This window comes from Megalopta genalis, chromosome 16, assembly GCF_051020955.1.
Source record: "Megalopta genalis isolate 19385.01 chromosome 16, iyMegGena1_principal, whole genome shotgun sequence".
NCBI lineage: Eukaryota > Metazoa > Arthropoda > Insecta > Hymenoptera > Halictidae > Megalopta > Megalopta genalis.
Window position 1 is genome coordinate 6,665,676 of NC_135028.1, and position 16,500 is coordinate 6,682,175.

Genomic DNA, 16,500 nt, shown 5'->3' on the forward strand with positions numbered 1-16,500 from the left:
TACGCTTGATTGAAAAATTCTGTCATTCCGCTCTTCGAGCCGTTCGGCTTTTCGAGACATTCGGCTTTTCGAGCCGTTCGGCTTTTCAGGCCGCGACGAGGCCTAACGCTCGATTGAAACATTCTCACATTCGGCTTTTCGAGTCGTTCGGCTTTTCGAGACGTTCGACTTTTCGAGCCGTTCGGCTTTTCGAGACGTTCGGCTTTCCGAGCCGTTCGGCTTTTTGGGCCGCGACGAGGCCTAACGCTCGATTGAAACATTCTCACATTCGGCTTTTCGAGTCGTTCGGCTTTTCGAGACGTTCGGCTTTCCGAGCCGTTCGGCTTCTCGAGCCGTTCGGCTTTCCGAGCCGTTCGGCTTTTTGGGCCGTTCGGCTTCTCGAGCCGTTCGGCTTTTCGAGACGTTCGGCTTTCCGAGCCGTTCGGCTTTTCGGGCCGCGACGAGGCCTAACGCTCGATTGAAAAATTCTGACATTCGGCTTCTCGAGCCGTTCGGCTTTTCGAGCTGGCTTTCCGAGCCGTTCGGCTTTCCGAGCCGGCTTTCCAAGCCGTTCTGCATTCGAGCCAACGCGTTGTCATGCCGCGCGGCATGCCCGACCGGCAAAAGCCAAGCCAGTGGAACCGCGCTTCTACAAATCAATAAGCTACGCGAACTCGACGCATCTTCCAACTCCATTGTCTTCTCGAAAACAAAGCCTGAAATGAGAAAATGTGACTCTTTTCTTTCCCGACTCATTTTTGTGCAAGTAGAATCAATAGCCAGCGAATTGCACCACGATTTTCAATGTGGGAATCGTGACGTATCATTTTTACATCTCGTTTTCTCAACGTCGTTTTTTTTTTACGTAAAGAGTTGACTTGGAACCCACGGTTTCTTCGAGAGTTTTGTTCTTCTCGTTGAGTACTGTACGAAGAAAATATTATACCGTTTTTTTTTACTCTGTTTTCGAAGATTGAGGCTAATTTTGCGCAAAATTATTGAATGTTTAAAATTTCTTAAACAATTTTTAAACAAATCACAAAATCGTATAAAGTAGAGATAAAAAAACGACATATGACGTTTTACGCTAAATCGAAAGTTTTTTGTGTATTTTAATTATATTTTCTTGCTTTTTATTCTTATTTTCTTTTCTCATAGTTTCTTTTATATTTTATTTATATATACTCTAGTTTAATATTATTATTATTATTTATTATTACTTATTACTCTACTTTAATAATATTATTATTATTATTTATTATTACTTATTACTCTACTTTAATAATATTATTATTATTATTATTTATTACTCTACTTTAATATGTATATATATATATTTACTATTTGCCATTTACTATTACTATTACTATTATACCACTATATCACTATACTATTACTATTTACTATTTACTATTATATATTTATTATATTATATTTATTTACTTTAATATTATATTGTATTAATAAAGTACCGAAACGACGCCGATATTTTTATTAGCGTAACCGAGGCATTACATATTACAATATCGCAAATTACACAGCGTCGTCGTTCCATATGTGGCGCAGATTCCGATATAAATAACATCTTTCTTTCCTTTTCTTTCTATTATTAATTATTCCGTATGAAATATAGCACCATGTTTACATCGTCTACGTGTGTTCTCGAAAGCGGAAAGCAATTCCAATAGCGCGGCGGCGAGTTGTAAACGATTCCGTTTCATTTTGCTGACCTAGAATTTTGCGCGGGGTGGAGGGGGGGGGGGGAGTTAAAACCGTCGCGATTTAACCTGCGATTATTGCGCCTCTTCATTTCCACGATGTTATGGGCGCGGTGACGATTGATATTGAAGCAGTACAGTGATTATTTGATTATCAATTATTTCCCTTACAAAGAACGTTTCGACTGCAGCGTACGCGATAACAGATTTTATTCTTATTCTTGATTACATTATAGAACAATTTTTATTACATTATCCTATAAATAATTAATATCTTTCGATAATCAGTTAGGCAAAAATTACGCTAAAAATACTAGTACACCTTACTTTTATTATATTTATTATTTATATTTATCTATATTTATTATATTTATTATTTATATTTATCTATATTTATTATATTTATTATTTATATTTATCTATATTTATTATATTTATTATATTATATTTATCAATATTTATTATATTTATTATTTATATTTATCTATATTTATTATATTATACTTATTGTATTTGTTATATTATATTTATTATATTTATTATTTATATTTATCTATATTTATTATACTATATTTATTATATGTATTATTTATATTTATTATAGTTATTATATTATATTTATTATTTATATAACAAATTTTATAATTTATTATATATTTTATAATTTGATATAACTATAAATTTCGGTACATTAATGTCTCAACAGTGTTATATTAGAGATTACTGTATCAAAAATGTTTTTCAGATACAAAACATAATAACAGCAAAAATAACTTTCGAGAATTGTTAAAAAAACATTTGAATACTTATAATAATAATTTGATCCTTTCAACCAGCATGCTAATGTTTCCAGACATCTGCTGCATAAATAATAAGTGTAATCCACCTAATTTTCTTCTATCATTTAAAATATCATACTTCCCTCCCACCCCCCCCCCCCCTTAATAAGTAATCGTGGCAATTAAAGTTCTCATTAAACGAACAAACGGCTAAGTTAAGTATGCGAAGGCGGTAATTTGTGGCAATCAAATATTAAAGGAATCGTTATAATGATAGGGGAGGCTACGCGATTTTACAAATTGCCATGTACGGTCGAGCTTTTAGTCAGATTAAGCCGCGATTAGCGACCACGTATTAACCTGAAAACTAATTAACGAAGGAAATTCTATTGATGTACGCGAAGACATCGTTTGTCGGAGTCGTTTCGGAATTAATCGCGCGTGAAAAAGAGACTATTGTTGATGAGTTTCGAAGGGGAAATAAAAAGTTAGATATTTTTTATATGAACAATTTAATATATCAAATTTGATATTATTATTATTATTATTATTATTATTATTATATCTAATTTAATATTATTGTTATTATATCTAATTTTATATTATTATCATTATTATTATTATTATATCCAATTAAATATTATCATTATTATATTTAATTTAATATTATTATTATATCTGATTTTATATTATTATTGTTATTATTGTTATATCTAATTTAATATGTTTCTATAATGGAGTTACTTGTATTAAAAACAATTGTTTTTGACACTTGGCATTTTGTTTGTTGTTGACAATCCTACAGAATTCCTTAAGCGTCAAACATATAAAGAAATGCAATGTTATTCCCAGAACACCATATTATAGTTCATGAAATTAATATTAACAGAATTCTAAACTTAATAACTTATGTTACTCGTGACAAGTGCAGCGCTTATGACAAGCACTAGTATCATAGCAACAAATCAAAAATGTTCATAAACTTATATAATCTAAGCTGGGATTAAACTTATTTTAAATAAAAATGAAATTTTCAAAATCTAATTTTTAGTTCGATCCCTGGACGAAGTTATAACGAAAAAGTTAAGTCAATTAGTCGATTAGTTTTTGACGGTCTCGTCGGCCAATTTAAAAAAAAATAAAAAATGCGGTATCGAGAAAAACGCGTTTAAAGCTTTCAGTAAGGTTTGAAGGTGCAGTTTGAAATTCGATTAAAAAGTTTAGTCCGCTTCGCCGGGGCCATAGAGTTAAAAAATTACGACTGAAAAATTGACAAGCCACATTTTTGACACATTGTACTATTCATTTATGCAACGAGAATCCGCCCTTGCATTAAAATAAAATAAATGGAATAAATTATAGCAGAATAAACTGAATTAAATTCTAATTATATATACATATATATTTATTTATTATTAATAATTATAAATATTGGTAATTTATATCTTAGAATTTTTAAATATATATTATGTAAATATAATTATACATATATACATATAACTAATAATTTCTTGGGAGAAAAAGGAAATTTATATTCTAGAATTATATATATATATATATATATATATATATATATATATATATATATATATATATATATATATGTAAACTATAAATAATAGAATTTGTATTTCGTTGTTATTTTCTCAATAATTTTACGATTAATAATAATACGATAATACAAATAATATAATTTAATATAAATAATACAATTTATATTTCATCCAGTTCACCCAGTACAGTAAATTCTCCCCAATTTTTTCCTTCTGCTTGTAAACAAAAATGGACAATTTTTGAGGAGTCACGATTATTTAAGCCTTGCCATTTTTACAGTCACCAATTATCAACAATTATAAAAACGAGGTGCAAGGCTCAAATAATCGTATCTCCTCTTCGCAAATCGTTCATTTCTGTTCACAAGCTGAAGGAAAATTAGGAAGATATATACACAGAGTGTCCCAAAATTATGGTACTTCCGAGAAATGAGGGATTCCTGAGGTGATTTGAAGCAACTTTTTCCTTTACAAAAATGTTCTCCGAGGTATCGTTTACGAGTTATGAACGAAAAACGCTAACCAATGAGAGATCGCGTACATCTGACGCGAGGCGGCCTAGCCAACGAGCGCGCGAAGCCCAGTTCCGGTCACTGGCTCGGCCGCCTAGCGCCAGGCGAGCTCGCCTCTCATTGGTCACCGTGTTTTCGTTAATAACTCGTAAACGGTGCCTCGTAGAAAATTTTTGCAAAGGAAAAAGTTACTTCAAATCACCTCAGGAATCACCTCTGCCGCTTTAATTATTTATATTGTCGCTTTAATGATACATATAACAGCAAATAATGTTATACAACTAAACTTTTCGATTTCAATTTCGCTCACAGATATTACTGAAATATTTTTACAAGTTTCCGGCCGCGACAGCGAGATCGTCGTAGTGGTAAAACGAGGTGAATCTGCGTCGGAGATCGTTAATTAACGAACCTTTGCCTCTCGTATAACAGCTTTCGAATAACAGCGTTCGAATGATGGGGGCTTTAATAGCGATTGAGGAGCGATCAAACGCTTTTCAATCGGCTAGAAATTGCACACGATCGCCGAAGGGTCGACCGAAAATATGAACGGGCTAATCGAAGTTATATCAGGCTCGGCCGACACGGTACGGGGGCACCGGGGCTAATTGAAGTAGCGCGGCGCACGCGGCGCGCAGCACGCAACGCGACGCAACGTTGCCGCTGCCGCTGCCCGGCGAAACTTTTCCCGCGGGAACGTTTAATACGAGAATGTTCGAAGGCAATTAGATGTAATTGGGAATCGGTAAATGGACCACGCGACGTCCTTATTTCCGAAAGAGCAGCTTATTTATTCACGGTGCTTGCGCCGGAAGAAAGGCTGAACAGCGACCTGCACGAGACGCACGAAAGCAGTCACGGGGAAAATTAATTTAATCAGCCGCCCTTTGACCAGCTATCTCGAAGTGTACTGTGTATCATAACACGAAACGTTGTCATTTCTTCGTGGCGTACACTCGTCAAAAACGGCCATGTAATTAACACTTTGGCGGCCGGGGTTGCGTACGCATGGCTTCGCGAATATTTGATTTTTTTTTTAAATATGTCATATTGGTCTTGTATTTTTATTTATATTGGTAACGAAAACTATCCTGTTTTTATTATTAACAGAATCTATCAGATTTGTATTATTAACAAAATCTAGCCTGTTTTTACCATTAACAAAATCTGTCCTATGTATATTATTATCGAAATCTGTTCTATTTATATTATTAACAAAATCTATTTTATTTATATAATTATCAAAATCTATCCTGCTTATATTATTAACAAAATCTATCCTATTTATATTATTAACAAAATCTATCCAGTTTATAATATTAACCAGTTTATTATTAATAAATCTTATACTGTTTATATTACCAACAGAATCTATCGTGTTCATATTATTAACAGAACCTATCCTGTTCATATTATTAACAAAAACTATCCTATTTATATTATTAAGAAAATCTCTCCTATTTATATAATTTATAATAAATTTATCCTGCTTATATTATTAACAAAATCTATCCTATTTATATTATTCACAAAATCTATCCTATTTATATTATTAAGAAAATTTATCCTATTTATATTATTGACAAAATTTATCCTGTTTATATTATTAACAAAATTTATCCCGTTTATATTATTAACAGAATCTATCCTATTTATATGATTAACAAAATCTATCCAGTTCATATTATTAACAAAATCTATCCAATTCATATTATTAACAAAATCTCTACCCTATTTATATTATTAATAAAGTGTATCGTAATTGCACCGTTAAAAAAGCGTATCGTAATTAAACCATTAACACTTTGACTGCCGCTTCATCCCCATACGCGAGCAAAAAACACGATTTAAATTATTCTCTAAAAAATAATCGATGTCACACAACTTTCCTCTGCAATTTTAATTCATTTTAATATAATACCTCAATTTTATGAAATTTGTTCGATCTTTGACGCGTGCGTCAATGTATCAAAAAGAATAGACACTTTGATATTTTCTATATTGTATAATTAACACGTTAACCTGCGAATATTAATCCCAAATATTCTCGCAATACGAAAGTCATTTAATTAATGAAACTGAAACCAGGAAATTTTAATTTAATCACTGAAAATATTAGTTTAACTCTGCCGCATTCCACAAATCCTAGTAACATTCGGTTTGTTCAACACATTAGCATAAAAATGAATTTCAAAACTCAGTTAAAAATTACTGTGACCCAGTATGAGACTCACACTTATTTTTCAATGTAAATTAAACTTACTTTTCTAGGAGTTTGTCACAGCTAATCGCTTTAAATACGATCGTTGCAATATCGTATCGATTAAATCGTCCGCTAATGTTTACTTTTAATGCGACAAAATTTGGACGCGAAATTCGCGCGGTTTGTAGGTTTATTTACCATTTATAGTGCGCGCTTATGCTAATTCAAAATAATCTTGCCGTACGCGATTTTATTTGTTTGTAAATCATGCGAACGTAATTACGACCAAATCTGCAGAAGTATAATTATTCCTCTGCAGTAAAAAGATCACTATTTTCTAAATAAAATTCTGTAAAAATTCTACTTCTGCTATTTATTTTAAATACTAATTTTCAGTAAAAAGAAAAAAATAGAAATTCTATTTTTTGTATTTTTATTATAGTGATGTTCGCTTAATTGAACGAGGCCGTAATTGAAAGATAACAATAATAATGATGATGAATAATCGTATTATTCATGACGAATTGTATTATTAATAATTGTATTATTCATTATTATTATTATTATTATTATTCATACTATTGACTAACAAATGAGGAAGAAACAATTAAAAATAAAGAACAATTAAAGATAAACGAAAGCAAACAATTAAAAATAAAGATTACGAAAATAAAGAGTAACGCGGGAATAAACACAGAAATAGTTCAGAAAGATGCACAAACAATCAATACGTAACATTACACATTTTGCATTCTATGATCCACAAAATCTGAAGTTTTTCAAATATAACATAAAATATTATTTATAAATATTATTAATATAATAGGAATTAATATAAATATTATTTATAATACTATAAAATATTAATATATACTATAATATGAGATAATTAAATAATTACTATCACTCTATGTTTTTCATCAAGTTACTTAACTTCGCTTAATAATAAAGAATTACGAAACTTGCTTTCTGTTACATGTACAGTGGCCCACAAAAGTGTCTGCACACTTTTTAAAACTATTAGAAGCTCGCACTTGTCGCATTAATTGCTACATTATCCAGTTTCTCTGTCAATAGATACAGTGTTGATATACAGGGTGTCCCAAAAATGTCTCGCAACCTGGAACCAGGAGCTTCCTGAGCTGATTTGAAACAACTTTTTCCTCGGCGAAAATGCAATCCGCTGCTCCGTTTAAGAGTTATCAGCGAAAAACCGCGACCAATGAGAGGCGAGCTCGCCTGACGCGCGAGACGGCCGAGCCAGTCAGCGGGGCTGGGCTGCGCGCGCTCGTTGGCTGGGCCGTCACGCGCCAGCCGCGCTCGCCTCTCATTGGCCAACGTTTTTCGTTAATAACTCGCGAACGGAGCCTCGGAGAAAATTTTCGCTAAGGAAAAAGTTGCTCCAAATGACCTCAGGAATCTCTTATTTCCATAATTTTGGGACACCCTGTATTTATAGGAATTCTACGAAATGCATGTACATCTAAAGTATCGAACCGTGCATATAAATTCTATATACACTAATTATAGGGAGAACACAAACATGGCAAACGGTCGAGGAACGCTAGAGAAAAGAAAAGATGAACGGAACTCTCTGATATTCGAGCTCTAATCGATGATACCAACATGGCGAGAAGGAATCAAGAGAGAATTGCTACTTCGAGTATTTACAACGATCGTCGCAATCGCGTGATCCCGTGAGCAACAAATAATAAATAATAATAATGGAGAACAAATGGACAACAAATAATAATGATAATCGAGTAGGTGATCTACTGGGTGGCTCGTGGGTTGCATGGGCGGACTGCGATGCTGGACGGAAATAATCGGGACGATTTCTCGTGTCGCCTAACATAGTTGCAATCGACTGTGGTATGTGGTAGCAACACTTACAAGGGCCGATATACGAACCACTGGCAATTTATTCGACATTTTCTATGACTGCATACTCTCGTTCCTAGTTGGCGTGCTCGCAGCTGCACCGACACAGAAAACACAAAATCAAATTATCGTTGGTTCTCGGGAAATATTCGATCTGTGACTTAATTTTCATCATATAATTACTAATTACGATTCGATTAACGATTTCAACTATTCTTAAAGTTACATAAAATGTTAATTACAATTTATATCATAGATCGTAAGAAAGATCCAATATAATTAAATTTTAGATTAAAATTTGTTATAATTATATAACATAGATCGTAAGAAAGATGCAGTATAATTAAATTTTAGATTAAAAATTTGTTATAATTATATAACATAGATCGTAACAAAGATCCGATATAATTAAATTTTAGATTAAAAATTTGTTATAATTATATAACATAGATCGTAAGAAAGATCCAATATAATTAAATTCTAGATTACAAATTTGTTATAATTATCGATAACTTATCGATATTCATTTAAGCGATATACAGAGTGTCCCAAAATTATGGACAGATAACAGCTCTGCAGACGATTACAGGTATCGTAACAAGATCAGTCGAACTCATAGAAACACGATTATATAAACCTAGTTTTCTTAGGCATTGTGCACAATTTGTATCGCAGTGTTGAATGAGCTGTGCATTGAATAATTTCAGAATGCATTCGGGCACATGTTTGGTTCTAATCTGTGTCGTATCTTCTTAGCGATGTAGAAAATTCTTAAAAAGAATTAAAATAATATTATAATAATATTGTGTGTATTATGTAATATATATTATGTAATATATGTGTATATATGTGTATATTATGTAATATATATTAAAATAATATTATAATGTATATTATAGTAATATTGTGTATATTATGTAATATATGTAACAATAATATTATAATATATATTATAATAATATTGTATATATTATGTAATATATGTTACAATAATATTAGAATATATATTATAATAATATTGTGTATATTATGTAATATATGCGACAATAATATTATAATGTATATTATAGTAATATTGTGTATATTATGTAATATATACGTTACAATAATATTATAACATATATAATATTCTTCAAAAAAATTAAAATAATATTGTAATATATATTAGAATAATATTGTGTATATTATATTATATTATTATGTACATATATTTTCGACACAATAAAATTCTAGTTTTACAACGAATTTAACAACGCGACTTTGATCGCTCGTCAAACTAATAAAAAAAGAAATGCTACTAGCAAAAGTACACGTGTACTTCATAATAAAACAGCAATTATATAACAAAAATCTTAAGTTTTCGTTCGAATTTACAGAATTATTATTAATATTAATTGTTATTATAATATTTTCGATCGCGTTATGTTTCAGCCAACTGAAAAAAAAACTCGACAGCCAATTACTGTTTTGTCGTTTGTTTCCCTCAGCGTCGAGATCCGCCATCGGAACAAGTTCGACAGCTTAATGCGTTAATCTTCGAAGGTCACGCCCGGTTATTTACAACCATTTTAAGGTTTTTCCTTTGCGAGGCATCCGCAAGACTTTCCTCGGCGGAGCAATTCGCCCGGAAAAGGGACGGCCGGCTACAAATTGCCGCAGCAAATTTCGAGAGGGTGGAAGAAATCACTCAGAGGCAGAACAAATCAATGCACTGATGTCCAAGGCCGTCCTTTCAAACGCGCAGGATGAGAAACATTTTTTGGGGCGCACCGGCGAGGGAAGACTTTAAGAAATATATAAATGACCCCGGATGACCTTCGAGACCCATGTAGGTCGATCTGGTGATCTCGAAATAGGCAATGCTCTTATTTCAACGCTAGATTTACGGAGCACGAAAAACAGCTATTTTATTATTAATTTGATAAGATGAGACATTATTCAGAATAATTGATAATTTAATGAGGATATAGTAATAATTTCTATATTATAGAATATTTATGTATTACAGAGTATAAAAATAATTTAATAATGTAATTATTTATTTAACACTAGATTTATAGAGCAAAAATAACAGCTGTTTTATATATTAATTTGATAAGAGAGATAAGACATTATTCAGAATAATTGATAATTTAATGAGAATATAGTAATAATTTCTATATTATAGAATATTTATGTATTATAGAGTATAAAAATAATTTAATAATAATTTAATAATTTAATTATTTATATAACAATAGATTTATAGAGCACAAAAAACAGCTGTTTTATATTAATTTGATAAGATGAGACATTATTCAGAATAATTAATAATTTAATAAGAATATAGTAATAATTTATATATTATAGAAGATAAGGATAATTTAATAATAATTTAACAATTTAATTATTTATTTAACGCTAGATTTACGGAGCACAAATAACAGCTGTTTTATACATTAATTTGATAAGATAAGACATTATTCAGAATAATTAATAATTTAATAAGAATATGGTAATAATTTATATATTATAGAGCATAAAAATAATTTAATAATAATTTAATAATTTAATTATTTATTTAACACTAGGTTTACAGAGCACAAAGAAACAGCTGTTTTATACTAATTTGATAAGATAAGCATTATTAAGTATAGTTAATAATTTAATAAGAAGCGTTATTGCAACATTTGTCATAAGTAACGTATAAATTGCATAAATAACTCGTAAATGTATCTTCACGATACGAATAATCGTAAATTAAAAAATTAGTGATCCGACATTTTGACGAATAATCGTCTCATTTTGACAGATTCCGTGAATCTAGTATTAAACGTCCAAACTAAAGAAAAACAATTCTGTTAAATCGCAAGTAGAGCGTGAATATTTATGCAATCAATCGTTTTCACCAGGCACCCAAATAAAATGACGCAAATAAATTATTTGCGTAATTGTGTATTTATATCTATTAATAATATTATCTATTATTTAATAATATTTATCAATAGACAAATATAAAACTTCAATGTTTGGTTGCAAATTACAATTATAAATAACTGAAAATTTTTAGCGTTGCCAATAATTATAAAATATAAATATAAACATAAAAATATACAATTATATATATACAAATATAATATAAATAAAACAAAATAATATAAACAATATGAAGTTAATTATGCCCGAGGCGTTAATTGAAACGAATTAATTCCAAGACACAGCAATCGATCAGGACACAGTAACCGGTCCCACCGTCCTCCCTTCCCGTTAACGATTACGATACCTCATACGATAAAGGAAGAACGTATCGTGCAAAACGACTCACCTTGAAGCCAGTAAGGAACGTCACGGGATCAGGGGGGATCCTGGCCGAGGATGCCTGGTTAGTGGCCCCGTAGCTCAATTGATGCTGATAGTTGGAAAGGATCTTTTTGTGAGCAGTGGCCTGAGCTCTATAAGCCGACACTGATAACTTCATTTCTTTGTGTTCCCGATAAAGGGTCCGATTCTCCCGATGCTCCTCCTGCCGGGGCACATCCTCGTGTTCGTTCGCGCCGGAGATCTCTCAAGCCTTCTTAAAGATCATCGCGCGCGGTCGTCGCGCCGCGCGATGAAAATCCTCTCGCGAAAAGAAGACGAAAGAAGGAGGCCGCAAATTGCACCGGCTAAGGTCGCGTCCCGCCTTTTCGCACCGCGGGTTCACCGTTTCGACTCGAATCAATCTCTCTCTTCTGTATTTATTTCCGCCGGCTCGCAATTTTTTTATTCCTTCCGCGACCCTCCGGCTTCGTTTCCGCCGCGATAATTCTCGCTCCGCTCGCACCCTGCTGAACAATTAAACGTCTCGACAGCGCGTTTCGAGCCGTATCATCGAGCATCGAGCCACGAATCGATCGATTCGCCCGGTCAGCGGCTTCCACATCTTCGGATTCCACGTTTCCCAAGCGCGGCGCGGCGTTGAAACGCGCGTCACTGCGCGACGAACTCCTCCGGATTCACCGCGTAGCACGATAACAAGAAGCGCGACGGAGCGTTCAAACGCTCGAGAATGATTCCACGGTCGTATCAATCGTATTCCACAGCGTTCACCGAGCGTCGAACACGATTCCAGCGAACGATTTCTCGCGGCTCCGCCGAAACTGGCGCCGCGGCACTGCGATCATCCCTCAAAGACACCATGTAACAGCTCGATACCGCTCTCTAAACTCTTCCATCGTCTAATTCACTTCCCACGGCAACTGTATTTATCGTCACAACGCGGCGGCAATGTCGTAGCCTCGAGGCGGACGCAGATTTATCCACGACTCGGCCGGTCATCTCGCCTCTCCTCGTCATCTGTTCGCGCGAAAGCCCATCTTTTCGCGGGAATCGCGCGCGTCCTCGCTGGCTCCCTAACGTAATCTCGATCCCGAGGTTCCAGCCGGCACCGTCGACCACCGAACAGCCTGCTCCGTTAACATCCCCGCGGCTTTTTATCCCGCGACCACGCGCCGCTGCTCGTTAAAAGTCGGCCGCGCGCGGCATCGCCCGGCGAAAGCTTCTTCCTCTCAGCGGCGAAAGCTTCTTCCACGGCGACCTTCGGCTGACCTTCCACAGGGACGTTCGCCCGGCTCATTCAGACGACCTCCGCGTACCTCGCGGCTCGTCGCGGCGAGCGACTTTACGCCGGAGACGTCGAAACGCGAGCGAGCTCGGCCATTACGTTCCCGCGAAATCTCTCCGTTTCGCCGAATAATCATCGGACGCCGACGAATCGTCCCGCTGGATCTTCCCGCGGCTATCTTCCCTCTATGTCTCTGCTCCTCCATCGGGTCCTAGCGGCGGCTCGGCCATGACCTTCGACGTCGTTGCTTCGATTCGCGAGACTTTCGTTCGGCCGTGCGTCGCGATTTTAGGTCACTCGAATTTCTCCGGCGATGTCCACGCGCACTGAGATCGTTGCAAATCAAAAGAACGATGACAGTTCACTGGAACAGCTGGGCGATGATCGCTTGTTCGCCGGTTCGCGAGCAGCGCGCACCTTTCCCGCGATCGCCTGTCCGCCGATTCTGGCGAACGTCGGCTAGGTCTCGAGAGCAATCGGCGCTAAAAAGCCTGAAATTTTCGGGGATTGAAGTGGAAAAGCGATCCGAGAAGACTGAGCCTAACCAGAGCCTAATCGCAGAGCTCGCGAGCAGCGCGCACTTTTCGCGCGGTCGCTTGTTCGCCGATTCGCGAGCAGCGCGCACCTTTCCCGCGATCGCCTGATCGCCGATTCGAGCGAACGTCGACTAGGTCTCACGAGCAATCGGCGCTAAAAAGCCTGAAATTTTCGGGGATTGAAGTGGAAAAGCGATCCGAGGAGAGCGAGCCTAACCAGAGCCTAATCACGGAGCTCGCGAGCTCGCTGAACCGAGACGCCGAAGCTGGGCTCCTCGCGATCGATGCGTTCACCTTCGGCATCAACCTATTCCAATCTGTCGCGTAATCGACTGGTTAACGAGCGATTAGCCCGGCAGACGGACGACGACGACAATCGGAGAAATTTACGCGGTCGAAGCACTGACGAATTTACGCGGCTCCGCCGGCGATTAATTAGCTGGCCCCGCGGCGCGATGAATTCGGGGGCGCCCTATCGACGCGTGGGTGCGCGGGGGCCCTCTTCGAATACCGGCGGGGGCCTCTTCGAATGCCGGCGGATATTATTTTGTTCCGCGCGGTCGAAGCACTGACGAATTTTCGGAATTCCGCCGGTGATTAATTAGCAGGCCCCGCGGCGCGACGAATTCGGCGGCGCCCTATCGACGCTTGGGTGCGCGGGGGCCCTCTTTGAATACCGGCGGGGGCCTCTTCGAATGCCGGCGGGTATTATTTTGTTCCGCGCGGTCGAAGCACTGACGAATTTTCGGAATTCCGCCGGCGATTAACTAACTGGCCCCGCGGCGCAACGAATTCGGCGGCGCCCTATCGACGCGTGGGTGCGCGGGGGCCCTCCTCGAATAGCGGCGGGGGCCTCTTCGAATGCCGGCGGGTATTATTTTGTTCCGCGCGGTCGAAGCACTGACGAATTTTCGGAATTCCGCCGGCGATTAACTAACTGGCCCCGCGGCGCGACGAATTCGGCGGCGCCCTATCGACGCTTGGGTGCGCGGGGGCCCTCTTCGAATAGCGGCGGGTGTTATATTTTTCCGCGCGATCAAAGACGGCCGCGGGAACGCGAACTGAAGTCGCGAGTGCTGGAAGCGGCCGGAAAACTCGGTCGCGGGAACGTTAGCAGACCGTCGAGTGGCGTCCGTAGCTCGGGCATAACTGGATTACCCGGCAGCAACGACACCGTGCATCGGAACATCGACTAACCACCACGAGGTACGGACTGCCGCCCGGTCTATATTCACCCTTCGCTTGTAACTGGATTAAATATTATCATAAACTGCGCGCACGGCCCGAGCGAACGTGGAACACCCACGCGAATTCCGCTCCGAGTCGGATCTCCCGGCTGTTCGACGTTTGGTCGCCGGATGGGCGAACGGCTCTGATCGTTCGAGAAGCTTCGATCGATGGTTAAATTTGGGATGTTTAATTGGAGGGTGGGTCTTTTCTTCTTTTTTTTTGAGAATAGAGCGCGATTGGAGAAGTGCGATTTTTAGGGGAGAAGAGGGATTTGTGGGAGGGTTGAGTTTATGTGAGGGCTGCACTGACTTATGTTCATTCATTTGTAGCGAATTGGTTTTGTTTGAAGCGCGATTATGTCAAATGGAGTGTAGCTTTCTTGGGAGGTGGTTGTGGGACCGGTTACTCGTGCGGTGACCAATTACTGTGTTCTAAGTCGTTTTGGGTTTATCGAATGAGATACGTTCGATTTTTGGGTTGTTTTAGGTTGTTTGTTTTTTTAATTTCATTAGAATTCAATAATTTCATTCGAATTTTTGCAGAAAAATTTAAAAAAGAATTAATTATTCTGTTATTATTATTATTTTATTATTATTATTTTATTATTATTTTTATTATTATTTTAATATTGTTTTATTATTATTGTTGTTGTTGTTGCCATTGTTATTGTTACAATTAGCACGTAGAATTTTTACAGAAAAATTACAGAAAAATTTAGCCCGTTAATGCCGATATAAACAAACAAATAAATAAATGTATCGCATAGATAGTCGTGACAGAAAGCAAATCCAAGCGGAAGGGAACGACTAATTACGCGTTGATCAATTTCTGTAATTCTACAAGAAAATCCTGACGCTCGCGGCGCCCGGAATTATTTGCGAGCGCAGTACATTCGTCCCTGTTGACAATGTCGCTGGGGCTCTGTTTAACGAGCACACACTGTAATGCATAAGTACACGTCATGCACGTAAACCCGGGAGAAACAGCAGCGAGAACAGCATAACCCGTTCGTCAACTGCGTCGCCCATTAAACGTTGACTACCGTCGGTGTCTACCCTCGCCGCTTTCAACTCGTTTCCAGTCTTTCTGTGACGCCCTCCCCCGCCACCCCCTTGCGCAAACAAGAGCACACGGTGTAATTCGGTTTATCGATCGCCACGATTGGTCATTATAAGAGACAGAAGGCGGAACATTAGTCAAGACTTTCCTCCGGAATCAGCTCGTTATCGAATTCCATGTTACACGCTTTATAAAGTATTGACCATCGTTGACCGACCACCGCCTCGTAAACAACAATCCGCGAGCTGCAGTATTTCGCATGCAATAAAAAGAAAGATCATCGCTTCGGCAAGAAAGTCATTTCGGTTCGCACAAATCGATAGACAGCGTTACTTTCGCATCGTCGTTCTTTCGTTAAGATTCTAGTTTCTTGGTCTCTCGCGATTTAGTAATCTCAGATCCGCCGGTTTCAATACTGATTCCTCGGAGAAATTACGGTCTTTATCTACTGTTTTGCTTGTTAAACAA

At 37.0% G+C, this 16,500-nt stretch overlaps 1 protein-coding gene across 7 annotated transcripts in view; it reads right to left on the bottom strand.

Annotated features, from left to right (window-relative positions):
* LOC117227422 (uncharacterized) overlaps nt 1–16,500 on the bottom strand; it is a 278,167-nt gene that overhangs the window by 258,370 nt on the left and 3,297 nt on the right. For 4 of the 7 annotated variants that reach the window (XM_033482653.2, XM_033482673.2, XM_033482663.2 and 1 more), the window contains exon 2: nt 11,930–13,906. In XM_033482653.2, the coding sequence (XP_033338544.2) occupies nt 11,930–12,082 (153 nt within the window). In that variant the 5' untranslated portion in view covers nt 12,083–13,906. Of the gene's footprint in view, nt 1–8,637; nt 8,721–11,929; nt 15,555–16,500 lie in introns of those variants that run through there. The other 3 variants (XM_033482698.2, XM_033482682.2, XM_076527029.1) reach the window with 3 other exon arrangements.